The sequence below is a fragment of the Cydia amplana genome, chromosome 9, assembly GCF_948474715.1.
Source record: "Cydia amplana chromosome 9, ilCydAmpl1.1, whole genome shotgun sequence".
Classification (NCBI taxonomy): Eukaryota; Metazoa; Arthropoda; class Insecta; order Lepidoptera; family Tortricidae; genus Cydia; species Cydia amplana.
The window spans coordinates 16,978,889-17,004,457 of record NC_086077.1 but is presented as its reverse complement, the minus strand read 5'-3'; the positions used below and the strand labels follow the sequence as shown (position 1 = coordinate 17,004,457).

The 25,569-nt window shown below is 37.1% G+C and overlaps 1 protein-coding gene across 1 annotated transcript in view; it reads left to right on the top strand.

Annotated features, from left to right (window-relative positions):
- LOC134651250 (ETS-related transcription factor Elf-3-like) overlaps positions 1 to 24,646 on the top strand; it is a 45,313-nt gene extending 20,667 nt beyond the window's left edge. Inside the window, exon 2 of the mRNA XM_063506319.1 lies at positions 24,346 to 24,646. Coding sequence (XP_063362389.1) covers positions 24,346 to 24,583 — 238 coding nt within the window. The 3' untranslated portion in view covers positions 24,584 to 24,646. The remainder of the gene's footprint in view (positions 1 to 24,345) is intronic.
- The last annotated feature ends 923 nt before the right edge of the window (positions 24,647 to 25,569 follow it).

Genomic DNA, 25,569 nt, shown 5'->3' with positions numbered 1-25,569 from the left:
ATTCATTTTAACAAAATAGATATAAATTATAATTAGCATTATGACTATAACTAATATTTTTTTCGGGTAAATCAATCACTTCTGAATGTCCCATAACTCCATCATAATGAGAGTCTATTTTCGGAAATAGCCGACTTAGGGAAATGTCTCAAAACTTCCCAAATATAACTTACATGTAAAAGAACTGCTTGCAATATCCTATCAAGTTACTATCTGTTTCTAGACTTCACCGTAACCGCTCTCAGTCAGTATCTTAATACTACTGCTACTTATAGCAGTCTAGCTCTCGCGGTACGATTATATTTAATCTAGACATCTGTGTCGTATTTTTAAATCTCAATATGTCCAGTTGGAATCAAATTGGACTAGAAATCGCAACAATATCGACCACTATCAAAAGGCCTCAAGTCATCAATGACTCGAATAATTTGCACGGCGGGAATCCCCGATGGAAGACACACATAGACACACCCACACACACAGGTGTCGCAATCAAATCGACGCGTGCTGCTGGCAGAACTTTAAATCGGTATAATTGCAACTAGTACTACAATATTACGCTATCGGACATATAATGAACATATTTTAAAGGAATATCAATTCTAAAAACTTCGGTATAAGATGGATATTGGCTTTTATATGGAAAGGTCACTTAAGTTGTTTTAATTTCGAGGATTGATTGTTTTTTTAGATCAGTATGAAAAGGACTAATCTTTTATGTAAATTCGGGTGTGTTAAGCTTTTATTTAAACAGATTGCTAGTCATTTAGCTGTTTAATGCATTGTTACATGTAAATGATACTTCATCGATTTTACTATCAAGGAAAATAAGGTAGTTTTTTGTAATTTATTGGTGTAATATAAAAACACGTAAATACCTAATTTAAAAGTCAACGTCCTAGTTCTATATTTAAAGATATGTATAACATACAAAACAGTATGCAAAATCTGTTTTGTGATTATATCTGAGTCCTGAATACTAACATATAGCAACGTAACAACCATAAATAAACATACAAATAATTTTAAAGCTATTTCGTTGCATTAAAGAATATGTAGTACATATTTACAACTACATATGTATAACATGTATCATTGAATTTCATTGTTTATTTAAATCAAGTGTTAAATTTAAAATAATTTAGGGCAGTTTTATTAATTTCATTAAAATGTGCTTATATATTATATAAATAAATGAAATAAAACAACATATATACTTCGTCAAGCAGATCTTGTCAGTAGAAAAAGACAGAAAATTTGAAAAATGTAGGCGCGAAGGGATATCGTCCCATAGAAAATTTGAATTTCGCGCCTTTATTTTACTGACAAGATTTGCTTGATCAGCTATACATCACTTGGCTAAAACTATGCTAACAAAATTGTAAATTTTATCTACAAATTAATATTCAAATGATAAACTCACAACGTCTCGACACAAATAATATTGTTAAACCGAATGGTCCATATCAGAAAAGTGTCTGCAACATGAATGACGTCATCGGCGCGGGCGCCGTCTGCGGGCCAATCTACCGTCTTATCAAAACGATATAACCGTCTATGAAATTCATAGGCGCTTACTACCTTTTGACCACGAGATAGATTACAAGGTGACGAGCACACTGATATGTATTTGTACGTCTTAATTGGTTTTTACGTATATTTTTTTGGATATTGGTATGTTAAGTTTGTATTTTGTATATTTTAGTAGGTCATTCATGAATAATTTGTTATTGTGTAAATTATCTCACGGTTTTCGTTTAAATGCTAATTGTATAAATACTTCCACGTTGTTATAATGCAAATTAAGTTTCTGTATCACACTGAATCATTTAAATAATAATAATTTCGATATATCTATGCTTTTCTAAAACAATTTTATTGATAAGAATGAATACAACTCGTCTCTTGTGACGGATCTATGCTGAATATTATGAATAGGTTTATTTATATGATTAATACAATTTATATTATTAGGTTTTTTATTTTTCGATGGTGCAACTATTTTAAATTTAAGTATTTACTTAAAATTTATTACATAACTTTACGACTAAAAGTAAAATACGACAACAAAATAAACGTAACGTCTTTTACAACATTATGGAAAAAACACGTGATTTTGCTGTTTTTATTTTGCTAACAGAAAATCAGAAAAAGGGTCGCTGACATTAACATATACATATGTATGACTAGAAAAACAATATATCACCAGTATGTCGCGCCCTTAGCTACGCCTACCTTACTATGAGCAAAAACGTCATGCACACATATATAACGAGAGAGCGGGACGGTACGCAAACATATATAACGAGTGAGCGTGACGACATGAGGAAAACTTGAAAATAATTGTATGATAGAAGATCGGCGTTATCAGTGCAACCTTATCAATCATTCGACATTATTAATCGATATAATCAATATTGACCGACTTGAATAAACTTTTCTTAGTATTTTTTGTAATATAACATAGGTATTTATTTACAAACACAGTACGTTTATGTGAGTAAACATTTATTTTATTTGTCATGACTTTTGACTTTACAGATATAATAGTGTAGATATCAAAGCAATAACTGACAAATAATGTACCTTAGTACCTTGCAATAAGATATATGAATTATCAGCTCAATTTGTCGATAATGTTGTGTTGATACCTGGCTCTGAGAAGACAAGAACTGGTTATAGGGACTTTTATGGCTGATGCAAGGCCGAATCGTATTCATACAATGTATGATGTATAGTTGTATGCTACGTTTAACTTCTTGTCTGTGTACAGATAAGATAAGATTCTGATAAGATAAGAGAAGGTATATATGATAAGATTGATAAGGATCCTGACCAAATTTTTAGTCATCTTTTTGAATTTTTGTGAGTTTTTTTTTGTTGTCTATACGGCACGATCGAGATATGAACCCACAATTTTCAAAGAGATCAAAGGTTAACAATTAACATGCATGCAAATAAATAAAAGTCAGATAGGATAAGATAACCAATTAGCCGGTGAAAAGAGGATATGAATAATTCTTTTGAATTTTTGACGATTCCATACAGTATACATCTTGCCCTGGTGTCCCTCTTAATCTACCTTCCCTTAATCAATGATTAATACTATAATGAATCCACCATAATATTCTATTATGACCACCTATATATCTTTTAAGTTGTCTAATAGGTATGTTCTCACTGCTCAGGTGAAAAATTTTGTGTACTACACGAGATCAAAGTTATTTACATCTCGTGCGCTTTTGAGTCCCTTACTACGCTCAAGATTCTAAATTAGATTATAGAATCTTTCGCTTGCACGGGACTCAAAATAAGCACTCGAAGAAATATCAAACTTTGATCACTTGTTTGTACAAATAACTATTTCTATTTGTTTAGTTACTGTCCCACTGCTTAGCAAAGGTCTCCCCTCATTTCCTTCAGTCTACCCTTATTTAAAGCAAAATAGCCTATTATAAAATATTCAGAATGCACTATCTAATGCAATCAATGCGTCATTCACATAAACAAGTTTCGTATGTTTATTTGTCGTATATCTTCTCCCAATTCTCCGAACTCGCACGCATCGTGAATTTTAAAATAAGACATCCGTCACTCGATTTTTAACTCTAATCCGTAAGCCAAAGCGCTTCTTTTTGATTGATAGGTGTGGATTATATATGTAGACATTGGCGATTCTGTGCCAATTTAAGATACAGAAATATGTTAACTGTCCTTCGCGACTTTAACTGTATATATAAAGGCCGAAATACACTGAATGCGTTTATGTACAGTCACGCGCCGTGATTGTTACGCCATTTAGGGTTCTAGCTAAATTAGACGTCCATAGCGTAAGTATGGAACAACCAATTTCGCTAGGACCCTAAATGTCGTAACAATCCGTGTACATTGGAAGTATTTTCTTGCTTATTATGTTCGAATATGCCATATCTATAGGTAGTTATAATATTGTTCCGACTCCGTAAATACTTCAGTTAGCACTTGTATATTTATGTTTTTCTGTTTTACTGTTATTATGTTTGTTTTAACAATTTGACTCATTTTAAGTGTGACTAGTATTAGTTAAGAGTCACGTTCTATAGGAGACTCACTATAAAATTATACATTTTTTTAACACTCACTGAGAAAACTCACCGATTATTTGTTATATACGAATAAATATGACATTGATTAATAACGAAGGTATAGTTTTTGTGCTCGTGGCGTCCCCTACGCAGAGTTTTGTGTAATATTCCCTATTGATGCTGACTGTACATACATTGTGGATCAATTGCGTAAATACAATTTCTAGTAAGAATTGATAACGTATCAACAGTTATGTAAATAATTAGCTTTCAATGTTTATTTATATTTTTAAATCATACTTAATCATCAACAACAGAGAGATAAGAAAAATGTCACTTCTGTACCCGATAGTTTCGAAACGGTATTCAGATTATAAAATATGACGGTTTTGATATTGCCTCGCGGTACCTTTTGAATCTGTCGCTACGCTTAGATTCTTAATTAACATCACTCGCCCACTTGTATTGCATTTAAATCGTTTGTAAATAATTACACAACCCATGGAGGTTACCAAAAATACTTACACTACATTCGCCTTTAGTACATAACACAGATTAGTTTTGTATTAAGCAGAAACGTCTGCGAACGATGCTATTAAGCTTCGAAATAAATTAAAAGTGGAAAAATTCACTGTCTTGGGTGGGACTTGAACCCACGACCACTGGATCACTAGTACAGTGCTCTGCCATCTGAACTACCAAGACCGAAGCTTTAAGAAGTGTATAGGACTCTTACGGTAGATGTCGCTATGAGCCTCCCTAGGGCTCATATATGGTGGAAATATTCGCTGAATTGGGTACGGTCTTGGTAGCTCAGATGGCAGAGCACTGTACTAGTGACCCAGTGGTCGTGGATTCAAGTCCCACCCAAGACAGTGAATTTTTCCACTTTTAATTTATTTCTACATAACATAGCTTCTTAACTGGCATTCGATTATAATCCACTATCACTTGTATCATGAGCGTTTAGTAGGTAAGTAATTCAACATTTCAAGAAAAAGTTTTAGCCAAAAAAAACTTCTAGTTCGTTTTTTTAGCATCAAAAAAAGGGAAACAATCTTGACGTGTCTTTTTATTGAAAAACACTTTTGAAAAATAAGTTACGGCAAATATGTAACAATTATGAATCGATATTAAATTATGAATCATTTAATATACGATTATTTACATTCTAATTAGTTACCTACTGATTTATTACAAGCGTTTTTCAATTAAGACACGTTAGAACAAAGACGTGTCGTAGTCTTTTTCTAATGCAAAAAATAGACCATTTTCAGGTCCTTGACCTTCCTAAAACTGGTGATTCCCACTGTAGTTGGCTCTTCTCAAAAGTTTGCCGACTCCAGGGTATAGCTAAGTTACCTATACTATCCGCAAAACTATCTGGCCGGTAGGGCAATAAACATCCGCTACCGTTAGGGGTGTAACATGTCGATAACTTATAATGTAAACGTCGATATAATTATTAAATTTTCAAATGAAATCTTATATCATTATTGATATTGTTTTTAAAGTTATCTAATGAATAATACTAAATGTTTAAGATAATTAAATGTTTAATATATTTCTTAAATAATTAGCTAAATACGTGATTAGGTAAGTAGATAATGAGAAATGCATTAGTAATTATAGTACGTATGATTGATAGTTCTAGTTAGTATAGTTATTAAGTAGAGGGCAACCACTGATAACATTATCAGCCGTCAATGGCTTGGCCAGGGGCATTACCGAACACATTAAACCGTACATGACTACCTCAAACAGACTACGTTTTATAAAACAGTAGCCTTAGCACGTGATTTCGTCTGCGTAAAAGTCGTTAAGAGTCAAACCGCCGCCAAGAAGCCGCTCCAATACAAAAGTTACACTCTCGTTAGTCTCGTTATAACGCGACACGCGACATAATTAAATTGCAAAGCGAGCAGTCATCCTGTATTATTCGGCCAAATCGTAAACACACATAAAATAAGTTTTTGGCAAAAATTGAATTTTTGGTACACGCTTTTATCGCTGACTGTACTTTTCTTACGACAGACAACTAATACTCATCGAGACAATTCTAAAAACCCCTAACAGAATCAGGTTGCGTTGTTTCATCACAAAGTTCATATGGCCACCTCCTGTCTCCATCATCAGATCAGCTCGATGGTACCATAATATTGCATTGTCACCCGACTTACATGTGTATGCAAAATTTCAGCTCAATCGGAAACCGGGAAGTGGATCAAATTTAACTTTCAAGATTCCATTACATGTTAGTTACATACAGGTCGACCTAATAAAAGCGTGTTAAAAAAACAAAATCAAAATCAGATGGCGCATAACACGTGATAACGTATACATTTTAACATTATATACAATATGTAAACATGAAACCTGTTGCAAGTTCGCTCCCCCCACTAACCCCCCACATCCCTTTCAAGTCGCAAAACGTGACTTAGCCGGGCAAACAAGTTTTTTCGAAGCTTTTTGTTATGACAATATCTTGATTTAAGGTTGGGCTTGCAAATATTGACTTAGCCTTTTAGGTACTCATCTGACCTCTAAAAGGAGCATTCCACCAAGTATTGCTTACGAAATGCGAGTAGTTTTAATTATTACTAGCGACCCGCCCCGGCTTCGCACGGATTTACACAAAACCGTAACAAATTATACACCTAAACCTTCCTCAAGAATCACTCTATTGTGAAAACCGCATGAAAATCCGTTCCGCAGTTTTTGAGTTTATCGCGAACATACAAACACACAAACAGACAGACGCGGCGGGGGAATTTGTTTTATAAGGTGTAGTGATTAAAATGTTAGGGAACCACAATGCTTAGAAATAAAGGAAAAGTGGAAAAACTCACTCAAACTTAGTATTATTATAAATACTGAGCTTAATACCCACATACTCATTTTCAACCTCTAAAATAATCACCACATCCATAAACGCGCATGACTTGAGCTATACACAAACCACAAAAACGTCGTAAGCGTCTCAAAATACACAATACACTTGCACTTACGCTCTTTTAACTCTGCTATAATATGTCAGTTGTACCATGGCGTTGCAGAAAAACGTCATAAGTCCCTCAAAATACAATACACTCAGTCTCTTTCGGACCTGTTGTAACACCATGGTGGTGCAGGTGATAACAGACTAACAGTACGTTTTGTGGTTAATTATGGGATTCCAGACCGCTTCCCGTGAGGGAAAACCATGTGTTATTTATTAATTACCTATTATGTTTTCCTGTTGGGGGTAATCGTGTCTAAGCGGCAAATTGTTATGAGTTATTTTTAATTGATTGCCTACCGAAAAGTACGAAAATAATACAAATAGAAATACTTTTTATTGCACACCTTAGAATAGTTGTATAAATACTTAGATAGGGCTAGCACTCCGGAACAAATACCTATACGTGCTCATCACACAAATAAATGCCCTTACAGTCACTAGACGTTCCTCCTGACTGAAGATTTATGTCTCTTTTGACCAGTATCAAATCATACCCAAAACAAATCCAGATCAAAATCCATAGCCTGTTATTACATTAGAATTCGTTTCCACGTAAATACGGTCAAGGAACTTAATTTCAATATAATTTCGTATATTCAGTGGCGTGGCGTAGCGTGAACAAATCTAACCGTGGGCAAAGTCGCATCTGCGAGGCCCTTTTCTTTCACTGTGCCCGAAGGGGCCTCGCGCGTGGCCCCTCTTGGGGCGCGAGGCCGTGGGCGACGGCCCACTTCGCCCACGCTTAGCTACGCCACTGCGTACATTGTAACAGTGGCAACAGAATGAGGTCCCTAATAGGACTTTCATGTTGATTTTCACTGTGACAAGGCACAAAATGGTACTGAAATTAAATGTTTTGACTGTACCTTCAGTCCATGGGGTTTGTAAAAGGATATTTTTTTCGTGAATTTCGAAATGGCGATCAATGATGCGCAACACGTTGGTACCTTGGCCTATATGACCAATAAAGTAAGGTTAATAAATGTTATAATACGTACGTATATGTACATAGTAGTCTTCTTTTGTATTTGAACAGCAACGCTCCGACCCATAACAAAATAATCATCATTCTGGCAACCCTGGCCAGGAAAACATTGAAAGAGAGAGCTCCTATTGTTTTAATTCATTATAAATTAAATAAACCTTACGTGAAATGTAGTTGTGAACACCAAAGTGCAGAACCAAGACTTGGGCTCGAATATCCGCCACATTGGACCACTTAGCACTATAATTAAACACATCACGACCTCGGTAAGCACAACTTCTACTATTGTTTTACATTCAAAACGAAAAATAACGTCTTATTTTTGGCAAAACAACGGGATTAATACACGCCACGATCAGCTGATTGGGCGAATTCTGACAGCTACTTGACGACTGACACAAATCACCGTCTACCAACATTAATAATCGTAGACGTGTGTTGCTAGTGCAAAGGTGCGTTCTGAAATCTCCCAGATTATAGACTCACGAATGAAACTATAGTAAACTACTAAATAAGATTGCACGTTATAATCGTTTAGTTTTACTATTTGACGTTAGTAACCCAAATAAGATACTAACATGGACAAAAAAACAGAAAGCTTAAGAAAGACAGTGTTGCGACCACGCAAAAAATTAGATTCGAAATTAAGAACTCACAGCGATGAAGAAGGGTTACATGATCATCAAATGTGTCTTAAAAAAATGAATGAAGATGACAAATTGATTCACAGACTAAAACAGGAAATTTCAACGCTGAAAGAAGAAAATAAAGTATTATCTAATTGCCAACATGATAAACAGTTTGAAGAAATACTCAAAGAAAATTATGTGCTCAGACAACGTTTAGCGGAAACCCAAGAAAAATACGATGATCTAGAAAAAAACAGGAATTGTACAAGAGGGTCTACTGATAATGAAGATATGGAAATATTAACGCCACTTAAACAGAAAATAAAGAAAAAAGAGGAAGAGAATCTATCACTGGCAATGCGAATTGAGGACCTGGAAGCTGAAAATAAACAGTTATTTGAAACAATGAAGAATCCTAAGTCATCTGCTAACGAATTCATTCAAAATATAAATAAAATTAGTAAACTCGAAGGAGATATTATTTGCTACAAAAATAAGATAAAGAAACTTACTCGTAGATTAAGCAAGATAATAACAGATTACCAAGACCTAAAAAGTATTCAGGAGATATCGAAAGCAAATAAAGTTTCACTACACAGATTACAAAGATCAATACAACTCTTGCAAAGAAATACTCAGGATATTAAGAAGAGGATAGTTTGTGAAAATACCATAACAAACAAACATACCATAGACCACCCTACCCAAACTATTGACGACACTACACAGGCGTCCTTGGACACAAATGACAATATCCCTTCAAATATCCAGGAGAAACCGAATCTTTTATTAGTCTCTGATTTTCATGGAACTGAATTAATCTCTATATTATCCAGAATAAGGAAAAGTGATTACAATTTCACAGCGGATGTAATCAATTTGGGAACAACTGATAGAGTTCTACAAGACTTAAAGGAGAAGGTCAAATTGTATACTCGAAAGGATTGTGTAGTAATCATGTGTGGAGGAAGCGACTACAGTATATACTCACCATTTCAAACTACTGCTATCATTGAAGAAACTGTTAAATCTCTTTCTCATTGTAATGTTATTGTATGCCACATTCCAAGCAGCATCGATGAGAATGCTTTTGAATTTAACTCCTTTGTTAGTAAAGTCAATAGACTTTTGCATGATCGCCTGCTAAAATATGATTTTGCGTTTGTGCAAAATGTTGACCGCAACCTTTCGCTTGTTGATTATAAAAATGATGGCTATAAATTGAAAATGACGGGCAAATTTAAACTTGCTACATCAATAAATACAGCTCTTAAACAAATTAATGAACGTTTTTATAATGGACTGTCTTTTTTATGAGTAATGTTAGTTCGAATACTTGTGTAGATAAATATAAATTGCGTAAACTTTTCCTAATGCACCTGAATGTTAATAGGCTACGTAACAAATTACTTAGCTTAGAATCTTTTATTGAACTAGACATAAGTGAGAAACCTCATATTATCTTCTTGACAGAAACATGGCTAGAACCTGATGAATACGTTTCGATCCACCTACCAGGATACATAGTTGCCACTCAGTCATCACGAATTTGTACAAAAGGAGGTGGCACAATCATTTTCATCCGGTCAGATATTGCTGACCGCTACAAAGTGGTAGATGTTAAACCTTACTTGCGTGAAAAAGTATTTGAACTTTCTTCAATTATCCTGGAAATAACTCCTAACTACAAATTCTGCCTGACAGTATTATATAGATGCCCTAATTCTAATATAAAGGATTTCATGGTTATTCTGGAAAATTACCTAAATAAGATGAATTTACGTAATATGGTTATTGCTGGTGATTTTAATATAAATTTCGGAAATTTAAATGACAATAAAACTAAAGCATTGCTGCAGTTATTATTAGAACATAACATTAAGCCAACTATAACAGATTCGACTAGGACCACAGTGACTTCTTCTACTACAGTGGATAATATTCTTATAAACTGTGAACACTACTCTGACGCACACGTTATTCCATGCTCGTTTTCTGATCATGACGTCCAACACCTAACGCTTAGTTTTCCAGCCAGCTATGATTCTAGTAAACCAAAAGTTATACAAAAGAGAATCTTCCATGCCGAATCAATTCAAGCATTTCAAGACAATTTTAAAAACATTGATTGGGACTTACAGTTTGCAAATACGGATTGTAATGAAAAGCTTGAAATATTTTACAGTTCATTTAATCTCTTGGCTGCCAAACACTTCCCTTATAAAACAATTGTGTGTGCACAAAAGCCTAAAAAGTGGCTCACTAAGGGAATAAAAAAATCTAGTCGTTATAAAAGAAAGCTACTTATACTGTCACGAAAAAATAAAGATGAAGCTTTTCGTTCCTATTTCAAATTATATAAAAGAACTTTCAAGAAAGTACTGGTTACTGCTAGGAAAAATCACACAAAGAAAACAATTTCTAGAGCTAAAAATAAATCAAAGGCAATTTGGAATTTAGTAAGAGAAAACACAGGTAAATGCAAGACAAATGACAAGATTTCCCTCAAAATAGATAATGACATGATTAATGATGACAAAACGGTTGCAAACTACTTTAATAATTTCTTTGTTAGTGTCGGCGAAAGCACAACAAAAGTTGATGAGTCTTAATTTCATGACATTGCTTAAAAAACGGGGCACTAGTTGCAATCGATCGATATTCTTGACGCCAATCATTGAGCCTGAAGTTGTTCGTATTGTCAAAAATCTTAAAAGTACATATTCGACAGGACCAGATAATTTAGATACCAATATAATTAAAATGAACATTGATGTGTTATGTATACCTTTGTGCATCATCTTTAATGATTGTTTACTTAATGGAACCTTCCCCGATCTATTCAAAAAAGCAAAAGTTGTTGTAATTCATAAAAAGGGAAGCAAAACCGATATGAACAATTTCAGACCCATATCTCTGTTGCCAATTCTTGCCAAAGTATTTGAAAAATGCATAGCCACAAGAATACAATCTCATTTTGAAAACCATGACCTTTTTACCTCGCATCAATACGGCTTTAGGAGATATAGAAACACGTTGGCGGCAGTGAGTAAATTGGTAACAGAAGTTATGACGAACCTTAATACAGGACTTACGTGTGGGGGTATCTTCTGTGATCTCACCAAGGCCTTTGACTGCGTTGATCACGAAACACTCCTAAGTAAACTCGATTTCTACGGGGTACGTGGCATTGCTCTGGCCTTGCTGAGATCATACCTGTCCAACCGGTGCCAATATGTACAACTAAATAATATTTCAAATGAAGCTGCAATAAGATCCGATGAGAAATATGTTAAATATGGAGTTCCACAAGGATCAGTGCTAGGGCCGTTACTATTTATAATATTCATAAATGATCTGCCTGATATGTTAAACTATGGCACTCCATATCTCTACGCTGACGATACGTGTTATTTTAAGTGCAACGTCCGTTGAAGATTTAAATGTACACATGCAAAATTCCTGGACGCAGCTTACTAGATGGTTTGCAGCCAACGGATTGAAAATGAACTGCAGTAAAAGTTTTTATATGGCATTTCGTAGGAGCACAACAAGTCCTGATTTTGACTGTGATATCCCAATCAGTAAAGCAAAATGTGTGCAATTCCTAGGCGTAGATCTTGATCCGTACTTGAGGTGGCATGATCAAATCGATAAGATTAATATAAAATTAGCGGGGGCTTGTTATGCTATGAAAACCCTAATGAACATTGCAAGCAAGGAAGTCTTACTAACTATGTACTTTTCATACTTCGAAAGCATAATTAGATATTGCATTGAGGTCTGGGGAAACGGGACTAATACAAATTCACTTCTGCTTAAGCAAAAGAAAGCCCTAAGAATAGTCGAAGGATGCCGTACTATACCTGAGTCGCACCGTAGTATATTTATAAATAACAAAATATTGACTGTGATTTCTATGTACCTATACAGAATATGTGTTTATGTGTTCAACAACAAACACTTGTACGCGGAACAGGGTGCGACCATCAATAATTACAAACTGCGAAATAGAAATAGGTTACTCTTAAATGAATCACATTATGTAAATTTTGACAAAAGCTTAAATAATACGGCTATAAGAGTTTACAATTTATTGACCGACGAAATTAAAGATATAAAAGATTTTAAAACTTTTGACAAAACAGTTAAAGAATATTTTTTGAGGCGTCCTTTCTATTCCATAAATGAATACTATGATAAGTTTTTTGACCAATGTACCTGACATCTCTGTAATGCTATTCTATTAAATTAATGTTTTATTATATATTTGTAATCTGATATCTTCACTCTCTCTATTGACTTATTATTATTATTTTGGACATAGTATTCATTTTTATTTTTTATATTTTTTATTTTTATTACTGTTAAACCTATCTGCCTTAGTTTAAGTTATGTCGTAGAAGTTGTATTTGACCATTGTACCTGACATTTGACTTAGTATTATTGTTTTATTTTTTCTGTTTGACTTATGTATAGCTGTGTGTTTTATTATTTCTGTTTTATGTATTGTTGCGATCTCTGTGTTTTTAAAAATTGTATTTGCATGCATTTCTGTGTTTTTTATGCAAATAAATGATGAATATGAATATGAATATGAAAGGTGCATTACAAACTCTATAATTTTGTACGTAAATACGCCTGAATCTTAAAATATTTCATCCGAATAGAGCTACAACGTCAGTCTTTCGAATTCTATACGAGTGCAACAAGGCTTTGAGGGCTCCTCTACACGATGGGCCATCGCCGGCCACTCCTAGGGACGCATTTATGCGTTAGAGGGAGCAAGTGATATTGCTATCTCATTCTACCGCATGGCTGCGTCCCTTGGAGTGGCCGGCGCTGGCCCATCGTGTAGAGGAGCCCTGAAATGGTGTACAATATATTTTGAACATATAGTCGGTCAAACCAATTTGTCAGTCAGTAACAACCAGAAAAACTATACTCATCCTTTTCTTTTGGGTGCTAGTACCAGTGTAAAGGCCCCAGTACACAATGGGCCATCGCCGGCCACTCCAAGGGACGCAGCCATGCGGTAGAATGAGATAGCAGTGATAGCACTATCACTTGCTCCCTCTAACGCATAAATGCGTCCCTTGGAGTGGCCGGCGATGGCCCATTGTGTACTGGGGCCTTGTAGATGATTCTGTCTATGTTTGGAATGAGACAGTCCCTTGACAAACTACTCAGGAAAGACTTTTGAATTTTGAATTTCGAAGTTGGGCAGGCGCAGGCTGCGCCATGCGCGGCACGTTGGCTCCTTGGCCGCACGCGCAAGGCCGACGCGCGGCCTCGCCCAGACGCACCGCGCATCCCAATTCGTGAATCAGTGCGCAAGGAAGGTTAAGAGTGCTATTACATTTCGGGGATGAGCGAGTTTAGGTATTTTACGCGCTGCGGCAGGCCCCACGATCTCAGGTCGCCGAACCCTTCCACCGCATTTTCCCTCGGTCGCACTACAATGATGGATTAAACATTCTTGATCCGATCGTGAAGCACATTGAAATCAATCATAACAACACTAACTGTACTTTAATATCAAAGTCCTAAAAATGTTATTTGGTACGAAAATACTAAATCCAGTGCAAATATACATACTTATGTAGGTCATTATTACTAGAAATAAATTATACGTACTTACTTAGGTACTCGCTTATTTACATTTTTCGTCATTGCATATGGTATAGGTTGTATAGTGAAACTATTTTAGCTATATAATAAAACCTTTAATTTGTATCTTAAGTTTAGAAACGAGCTGATACTAAGCATCTGATGATGAAGCCTGATGATGATGATGAAGGTGGTCACGGATACCAATCAACCATGTAGTAACATGATTAGGCTCGTTTGATTCGTCTCAACAAGATCTTTGGCACTAGGTGACACTCAGGGTCTGATAATGGAGCTGGAAGGTGGCCACTGTTACCAGTCAACTATGCAATTAAACCACTTCGTGTTTGAGCTCGTTTGATTCGTCTCAACAAGATCTTTGGCACTAGGTGATACTCAGGGTCTGATGATGGAGCTGGAAGGTGGTCACCGGTACCAGTCCACCATGCAACTAAACCACTTCGTGTTTGGGCTCGTTTGATTCATTTCAACAAGATTTTTGACACAAGATATGACTCAGGGTCTGATGATGGAGCTGGAGGGTGGTCACCGGTACCAGTCAACCATGCAACTAAACCACTTCGTGTTTGAGCTCGTTTGATTCGTCTCAACAAGATCTTGGACACTAGGTGATATTCAGGGTCTGATGATGGAGCTCAAACACGAAGTGGTTTAGTTGCATGATTGACTGGTACCAGTGACCACCTTCCAGCTCCATCATCAGACCCTCAGTACTATCTTGTGTCAAAGATCTCATTGAGAGGAATCAAACGAGCCCAAACACGAAGTAGTTTAGTTGCATGGTTGACTGGTACTGGTGACCACCGTCCAGCTCCATCATCAGACCCTCAGTACTATCTTGTGTCAAAGATCTTGTTGAGACGAATCAAACGAGCCGAAACACGAAGTGGTTTAGTGGCATGGTTGACTGGTACCGGTGACCACCTTCCAGCTCCATCATCAGACCCTGAGTCCTATCTTGTGACAAAGATCTTGTTGAGACGAATCAAACGAGCCGAAACACGAAGTGGTTTAGTTGCATGGTTGACTGGTACCGTTGACCACCTTCCAGCTCCATCATCAGACCCTCAGTACTATCTTGTGTCAAAGATCTCGTTGAGAGGAATCAAACGAGCCCAAACACAAAGTGGTTTAGTTGCATGGTTGACTGGTACTGGTGACCACCGTCCAGCTCCATCATCAGACCCTCAGTACTATCTTGTGTCAAAGATCTTGTTGAGACGAATCAAACGAGCCCAAACACGAAGTAGTTTAGGTGCATGGTTGACTGGTACCGTTGACTACGTTCCAGCTTCATCGTCAGACCCTGAGTTCTATCTTGTGTCAAAGATCTCGTTGAGAGGAATAAAACGAGCCCAAACACGAAGTGGTTTAGTTGCGTGGTTGACTGGTACCGGTGCCAACCTTCCAGCTCCATCATCAGACCCTCAGTACTATCTTGTGTCAAAGATCTTGTTGAGACGAATCAAACGAGCCGAAACACGAAGTGGTTTAGTTGCATGGTTGACTGGTACCGTTGACCACCTTCCAGCTCCATCATCAGACCCTCAGTACTATCTTGTGTCAAAGATCTCGTTGAGAGGAATCAAACGAGCCCAAACACAAAGTGGTTTAGTTGCATGGTTGACTGGTACTGGTGACCACCGTCCAGCTCCATCATCAGACCCTCAGTACTATCTTGTGTCAAAGATCTTGTTGAGACGAATCAAACGAGCCCAAACACGAAGTAGTTTAGGTGCATGGTTGACTGGTACCGTTGACTACGTTCCAGCTTCATCGTCAGACCCTGAGTTCTATCTTGTGTCAAAGATCTCGTTGAGAGGAATAAAACGAGCCCAAACACGAAGTGGTTTAGTTGCGTGGTTGACTGGTACCGGTGCCAACCTTCCAGCTCCATCATCAGACCCTCAGTACTATCTTGTGTCAAAGATCTTGTTGAGACGAATCAAACGAGCCGAAACACGAAGTGGTTTAGTTGCATGGTTGACTGGTACCGTTGACCACCTTCCAGCTCCATCATCAGACCCTGAGTTCTATCTTGTGTCAAAGATCTCGTTGAGACGAATCAAACGAGCCGAAACACGAAGTGGTTTAGTTGCATGGTTGACTGGTACCGTTGACCACCTTCCAGCTTCATCATCAGACCCTGAGTTCTATCTTGTGTCAAAGATCTCGTTGAGAGGAATCAAACGAGCCCAAACACGAAGTGGTTTAGTTGCGTGGTTGACTGGTACCGGTGCCAACCTTCCAGCTCCATCATCAGACCCTCAGTACTATCTTGTGTCAAAGATCTTGTTGAGACGAATCAAACGAGCTGAAACACGAAGTGGTTTAGTGGCATGGTTGACTGGTACCTTTGACCACCTTCCAGCTTCATCATCAGACCCTGAGTTCTACCTTGTGTCAAAGATCTCGTTGAGAGGAATCAAACGAGCCCAAACACGAAGTGGATTAGTTGCATAGTTGACTGGTACTGGTGACCACCTTCCAGCTTCATCATCAGACCCTGAGTTCTATCTTGTGTCAAAGATCTCGTTGAGAGGAATCAAACGAGCCCAAACACGAAGTGGTTTTGTTGCATGGTTGACTGGTACTGGTGACCACCTTCCAGCTCCATCATCAGACCCTCAGTACTATCTTGTGTCAAAGATCTTGTTAAGACGAATCAAACGAGCCCAAACACGAAGTGGTTTAGGTGCATGGTTGACTGGTACCGTTGACCACGTTCCAGCTTCATCGTCAGACCCTGAGTTCTATCTTGTGTCAAAGATCTCGTTGAGAGGAATAAAACGAGCCCAAACACGAAGTGGTTTAGTTGCGTGGTTGACTGGTACCGGTGCCAACCTTCCAGCTCCATCATCAGACCCTCAGTAATATCTTGTGTCAAAGATCTTGTTGAGACGAATCAAACGAGCCGAAACACGAAGTGGTTTAGTTGCATGGTTGACTGGTACCGTTGACCACCTTCCAGCTTCATCATCAGACCCTGAGTTCTATCTTGTGTCAAAGATCTCGTTAAGAGGAATCAAACGAGCCCAAACACGAAGTGGTTTAGTTGCGTGGTTGACTGGTACCGGTGACCACCTTCCAGCTCCATCATCAGACCCTGAGTCCTATCTTGTGTCAAAGATCTTGTTGAGACGAATCAAACGAGCCTAAACACGAAGTGGTTTAGTTGCGTGGTTGACTGGTACCGGTGACCACCTTCCAGCTCCATCATCAGACCCTGAGTCCTATCTTGTGTCAAAGATCTTGTTGAGACGAATCAAACGAGCCGAAACACGAAGTGGTTTAGTTGCATGGTTGATTGGTACCGGTGACCACCTCCCAGCTCCATCATCAGACCTATATATTCTGATTCTGACATGTCATCAAAAGCATTTGTATTCAGCCATTTTTTTATTTAGTACCTATAAAATATCAGATCATTTCAAATATCTTTAATGCTGTCCGGTAGTTACATACTATACTATAAAACCAAATACACAGTACTAGGATCAAAGTTTCTCAGTCGCCGTTTACACGCACTGTCACGCACACAGTATAGCATTTTACACGGCGCCTGCCGCACACAATGATAAAAAACCTCGTCGTCGCCGTTGAAAACGTGCGGAGCCGACCGACACACGTCCTACCTCTACAAGCTCTGCCGCGGCACTGAGCTCACGACCGCGCGTCATCGGTAATATTAGAGTCGTTTTCAAAAAATTGCCAAAAAATTATAGTAGAATTTCATAAACACTAATGTATACCATCAGTATAAGCAAACGCTGCAGATTGCTTGAGTATGAAAATGACTTCGATATTAAGTAGAATTTCGTAGGAATTGACACTTGTTTCGGAGAGAAAATTGAGTTTGTTTTTCTTCGATTTTCTCTTTCTCAAAGGTATTTAGGAAAAATGTCAAAAGTAATTCCTAATGTACAGGGTATTAGTAATACAAAATAGCCAGCTTTACCAGAGTAAACTTCTCAACATTTCCAAATACGAGCTCACAATTTAGTGCTTCACGTGGTTTTTCGGAAACAACCATTAGAAAAAAAATCATTACTAATTTAATAAGCCCTTTTTCCAATATTTAAAAAGTAATTCCTAAAGATAAGAAGACGCTTTTACCGTAACAAGTACTCATTGTTTCTAATAATGACCCTAAAGTACTGAATGTCATCGAGGAATATCATCAATTTTGCATTATTTTGACTTTTCTTGTTGGAGCGCTCTTAACGACTTCGAGAAATTGTCATTTTTAGGGTTCCGTACCCAAAGGGTAAAAACGGGACCCTATTACTAAGACTCCGCTGTCCGTCCGTCCGTCTGTCACCAGGCTGTATCTCACGAACCGTGATAGCTAGACAGTTGAAATTTTCAGATGATGTATCTCTGTTGCCGCTATAACAACAAATACGATTTTTTTGCTCTATTTTTTGTTGATGGTGCGGAACCCTCCGTGCGCGAGTCCGACTCGCACTTAGCCAGTTTCTTACATTGTACAAAGACTGGCAACTGTTCAGGATTGAAATGGGGTTAAAAACCCTCTGATTATCAGACCAATTCGAGTTTTAGTTATTCGATATGTTTCCGACTTTCCGATATGTTTCTGGTCTGTCATTGTCACTTTTGACACTCTAACAGATCAGTATTATATCGGAAACAGATCGAATTCACCTGTTTAATAGACTCAGTCTAACCTAATTGACCAAACACAAGTCACAATCGAAACAAAATACACGTAACTAAGAACATTTTACAAAGAAAAAAGTTTAATAAGTATACTGTACCATCATATGAGCATGTCGCATCATGCGACTTACAGCGCTGAGTGTCTACCGTGAAAATCGAAAATCTAAATTTCGTTATCTGTCTCTCTCTCGCTCGAATACGCAAGTATGATAGAGAGATAACGAAATTTCGATTTTCGCGGTAGCACCCCGATCTACCGATGAGACCTTCAAGTGAGGAAAATCACGGCCTCGAAAATCAATATGGCTTCTTTATGAGACCTATATAATTTATTGGGTCAAAAGTCGCGTGCAAAATGCAATCTAATTATGTTTAGACCTTCATCACTTTCTTACTCTATTTATAGAAGTTATAGACACGATCATTACCGCAATAAGACAATCAGTGATCAATATCGAGTTACCCAACTGCGTCGCAATGAGGATGCACTGACTTTGATAGCTCTAGAAATAAAACAATGGGCCTTCAGTATGATAAATTATTTTGAAACTACAGCAACGCTCGTGAAAACGAATGCAAATGCGTATTAGGAAACAGAAGATCAAATATTGAATGTTCTCATTTTTTTATACAGGGTGCTTCCTGTAACAGGAGCAATAAATTAAACTAAAGGCTGTACTCCTCAAACTGACCAACATTTTGTTCAGCAACTTTTAAAAATTATGAATCCTTTAGATTTTCTCTTTTTCATACAAAATAAATATCGCCTTCAATGTACGCTGACATCAGTATGTTTGACGTTGCTTGTCACGCTTTATACATAACAAAATTTGCAATACATTGCGTCTTAGAATAAACTTTAAAGTGTAATAAAAATCAAAACATGAGTTATTTTCAAAAGTAGCTGAACAAATGTTGATCATATTAAATATATTAAAAACGACCTCACGTATTTTAAGTCGAAAAATAATATTATTATATTTAATATGTCTGTGTCTCACGGAAGTTTTGTTATTGTGTTGATCAGTTTGAGGCATACAGCCTACAGTTTAACTTATTGCTCCTGTTACAGGAAACACCCTGTATACCTAATATTTTTACCATCACCACTTAGGTATTATCTGTTGGATTGTATGCTTGTTTGCAACCAAATTATTAGGTAATTAAAACCAACTTTTAAAAAGTCTGTTCAAAAGCCTGTATTTAGGAGAGAGGTATGAGAGGAGACAAGGAATGAACCAATAGCCTTGGTTCCCGCGTGTCTCCCCTCATCTCCGCGTAAGTGGAATGGCAGCCGTATGTGGACGTATTTTTTGAGTCAAATTAAAGCATGGCATATATACAAATACTATTTCGATAAGATAACGTTATCAGTTCGTAGTCATATGCTTCCAATCCGTCCATATATTACGCTTTTGATAAAAAGCGAGATTAACCGCACCATTTATCAATAATATACTTGGTCAACCAGATCTTGACAGTAGAAAAAGGCGGCAAATTTGAAAAATGTAGGCGCGAAGGGATATCATCCCATAGAAAATTTGAATTTCGCGCCTTTTTTTACTGTCAAGATTTGGTTGACCAGCTATAGTACATTATTGTCGAGGTTCGGAAGTAGCTACTTGCAGGCTGAGGATTCGTTTTAAACGGACGACCTTGGGAGTCCGTTTAATTGAATCCGAAGCCAGCAAGTAGCCTTCCAGCTGAGTCATATATAGTGCTTTTCTCCAAAATGGTGCAAGAAATAGAAATATTTTACATAAGCAACGTTCTAATTTTCACAGTAAAAAGTAAAACCATTAAAAAGATTTGCTTGCTGCCTTTAATAAAAAAGAAGTTTTTTTTCTGCTGAAAATACGCCAACGTATTTGAGACACCTACCAACCAACCCGCGCAAGTCGCGGTACCAACATTATAATAATAAGTGCTGATCATCTGTTTGGCTGTTTAATGGACCTATGCCTTAATTTCATATTTCATTTAAAGTTTTAAAAAGTTTGGAACTCGTTTAAATAATGGAATTTGTATGCAACATTGCAGTCCCGAAATCGAGACTGCAATGTTTTTAACTTTTTAATTTTTTGAATGACCATAAACTACGCACTTCGCGACCTATTTTTTAACCGGCAACGTCAACTTTGCCGTCCATTTTTGAGAAAAATATTCAACAAGACATGGATACGATAAAAAGAATAAAATCATAGGAAAATAGTCCTTACGCATGTAAATTAAGGTCGCAACAAAGGGTGTGATTATATAATGTATATTATTTATGTACAAACGCCTCAAGGCGGTTGTCGCGAACTATCGGCTCCATGGACCATACCTACATTACATACTAAATAGCATGGTACAGATACATATAAATATGTATTATATATGTATGTATGGATTTACATAGCTAGTGTGGTAGGTCACGTACACGATATAGTTTCTATGTAAGATTTTTATTGTTTTACTAAAAGTACCTATACTTCATAGTTAGGTACTTTAGGTCCAAGCTGGTCCAAAAATACGTTTACATAGATTTTTACCTCAGCATATTGTTGAGTATTTTATTCCCTTTTGATAAGATGAACTAGGGAAATTTCAAGTCACTGCAATATGTTAAAAGCTACCTATCGCACTCTCCTGATAGTTATATATGGAAATATGATTCTCAAACGGATTACGATCCATCAAAGAAAGCTTAAACATCTTTTATCGCTCGTATACCATACAACAACTTCTTACAGTTCTTACTTTACCGTCAGAAATAAGAATAAGAATAAAATTTATAAGTAATAATTAAGAAATACTGTATTTCTTGCACAAAAGGTGTCCGGTAAGGTAAGCCCCAAACTAGGCCGAGCCTGTATTGGGACTCACAAAAATGAGTAAGTAACACAAGTGTGTGTGTGTGTGTGCCAAGTCCGCGACCAGTAATCCTTGTCCGACCATTATCTGGACACTTTGCATCGGAACTTGACACGGTTCTGCGGAGTGCGTAAATTACATGACGATACCAGTTATTATCGCCTTGTTGAACTTGACTCGGTTTATGTTATTGTGGATGTAGTTGGTTGGTATTATGAGCTATAAAATAAAGCTGACCTAAAGATGACGTACCTGGATTTACTTAAATACTAGCTTCTGCCCGCGACTTTGGCTATATACGCGGAATGATGATTGATAAAAACTAATTCTATCTCCTCGGGCCTCAAACTATATCCATCATGGTCATCTTCCTCGCGTAATCTTGGCAACTAATCCTACGAATTAGCGTAGGCACTAGTTTTTACGAAAGCGACTGCCATCTGACCTTCCAGCCCGAAAGGTTAACTAGACCTTATGGGATTAGTCCCCTCACACTATATCCATATCCAAATATTATCGAAATCGCTTCAGCGTAAGCATTAAGAGCTAACAGACGGACAGACAGAGTTGCTATCCCATTTATAATAGGGATAAAATGATGCTGACCTGAATGTTGACGTCCTTGGATTTACTTAAATATACTCATCCTAGCTGCCCACGCAGCAGAATTTGAACCTCAAAGTTTTATTTTATTACCTATTATTTTGGTTTAGTTTTGTTCAAAGGTGTCATAGGTACTTGAAGCGTGTCCAATAGTCACGTGCCATCCTATGTCGTTGTGGATGTCGTTTGTGACATTGTGCACAGTCCAAGGACCTATTCGTTTTACGATTATCTATCGGTCGAGGCCGACGCTTACTGCTGATGATGACATGAGGCACTATTTTGCAGTATTACTACTACTCATGTCTTATTCATTTTCTTACGGCCTGATTCGAACTTTAAGATAAGTCAATAATTTGCTAAAGATACGATATGGATCAGATATCTCACAGTGTCAAAAATGACGTTTTCGTTTGAAAAAACGTATCCGATCCATGTCGTATCTTCAGCAATTTTTTGATGTAACTTAAAGTTCGAATCAGGCCGTTACCACATACTGATTTATATTTACACGATTTTTACACGTTATCGCAATTGAAGAGAGGTAATGTTTAGTATATAAATAGTTTACTGGTATCGATACTCCAAAATCCTAAGGAACCTAGCCAAGATGACAATCATATATCGACAAACGCTAAGCGAAGAGAAAAATGTGACGACACTTGCGTACTTACATTATTTAAGTTTCGATGGGCGTTTTCTATCAACGATAGGCACTGTGGCTAGACACAACGCATAAGACTTAAAGTGTCATTCTATAGAACTTGCTAACTATGTAAACAATCCGCCATATTGAAATTGTCTCTGAATGTCAATTTACTAGTAACTTTTGTTTACATAATTAGCAAGTTCCATAGAATGACACTTTATCGATTAGTGTTCTCTTTTTTAGAAAATATCAAAAACCAGCAGTCAATAAATACACGTGTACCCTTTTGGCCTTAAAACAATACCAAAGTATAACAAAAGCTTTAACTATTTTTCTCATAATTGCTCGTTAAGCTCATTATTTTTTATCTTACTTAAAGGAAGCTGTATTACGGTCGGGTTTCCTTCGATAACACTATTTCTCTTTAATTATTCGTACGATTTCGTTATCACGTTCTAATTACCTCCAATATTAGTATTTTAACATCAAAATACTCTAAAACTTGGTATTTTAAGCGAAACTTTATTTATGTTTTCCTTATTATTGTTTTCATAAAAAACTAACTTTTCTTCAGAATCGACAATACCAGCTTTAATTTTAACTTAAGTTAGTATAATATTAATTTCGTCTGTTTTCAAATTTGGTAGGAATCTTTTGATAGTACTAGTTTCAGGAACGAGGTTTTTTATTCTTATGAATATTACATATGTACTAACAATTGTGGTATTACTACCCACATTTAATTGGTATTTTACTAAATCACCGACTGTTCGAAAGCTGTCATTAAGGCACAGTCTAATGAACGAGAAAGAGACGTCATGGAACTCATGCATTAGATAGGGACAAAGTGATGTACCTACTGTCAAACCTGGATTTCATTAGACAGTAGGAATTTTGTATGTAGGACTCTATCTACTAATTCTGTAGATTATGGGGCACACTTAGATATTATACGGCAAGAATGACCACCAATAACATCATTATATTTTTTTTTCTTATGCAGAATTTTTAGGACTTTAACCGTAAGGCTTGAATCGTGTATTTTTTTATCTGGCCCCGTAGACAACAAGCAAATCACTAACGCTACGTAGCGAACGAAACGCAACTGTCACTGTCTCACTAATATGGAAGTGTGATAGAGAGTCACAAAGCGATTCGATGGCGAAGCGTAAGCGATCGTCACCTTGGCTAGGCCGCCTGGTCCGTTAAAGAGTTTATTTAACCCAACCTTTTCTTTGTCTTTCCAGGTTCGTGAAACCCGACGAAGTAGCAAAACTGTGGGGCAAGATGAAACAGAACGACGGCATGACCTTTGAGAAGTTCAGCCGAGCCATGCGGTACCATTACCGGCAATCGGTCCTGGTGTCGGTCCCGACCGCCCGCCTGGTGTACCAGTTCGGACCTAAAGGCCCGGACTTCAAGACCGACAACCCGAACTTTATCAAAGTGAAGTCGGAGCTGGACAGTTACGAGATGTACTCCTAGTTTAAGTAGTTAGGGTGTAGTGACGCTAGTTTAGTGATAGGTTATTATTAGGCTCGAGCGCGACGCTTTTCGCGATAGTTGACTCCAAGATTTAATTTCTCTTTCTAAGGATTTATTAATCGAACGTCTGTGTGTTATAAAATGTGGGTTCAAACCTCAGTCTGGCTATATAGCTAGAACAAAAAATGTTCTTAAAGTAAATGCAAAAAGGAGGTGCTGAATTTTTTTACATTATCCGAAAATCTTTACAATATAAAAAAATCGCGTTGAAAACTTACTCGATATGTGTTTAAAATCGCTAACATTTCAATGTACCAAACGACATTAAACTTTTGACTTAGTGCTTGACATAGCCCATTACAGTTGTCACATTTCTTCTTATTGGTGGTAGAACTGTACATGTTTCATTATTGTTGGCTTAGAGGTTAGTAGCCATTAACAGGCGTTCCCCTCTATCGAAAATAGGCGGCCAATGGTCATACACAATGTATGGACTGACGTTTATCTGACATGGCTATTTTTACGTTAGGTACGTATACATTTGACGTGCCCCTCCCCCGCAAAAATCGGCGGACTATTTTGTACAGAAAATTACAGACAAGTCATCTCCGTTTGGTTACATCCTCCAAGATTGTTGGATAAATGTTCAATTTCAAATAAGTGTTAGGTGCTTTACAAATTAAATTTTGTGCTATCGAAAGTTTGTGGCGACTGTCACCAGTCATCCGTCCGTATGACACAATATCCTATCAAAATGACTTCGTATTTAAGACGTATTTTAATTAACACTTGTGTTACTGGAGTCTTCTATCGCGTTGTGTTGAGGAGTGGAAGCCCGCTAGATAGGTGTTTCAGAATGTTTTGGGTGTGTAGGGAGATTCCCGTTTCGGTTTCAGACCAGTATACGACACAACCGGTCACTAACTCGTCCCAATATTACCAGAGTTAGGCCAGTTATGGGCTGGCCCGGTTGTGGACACCCCTGG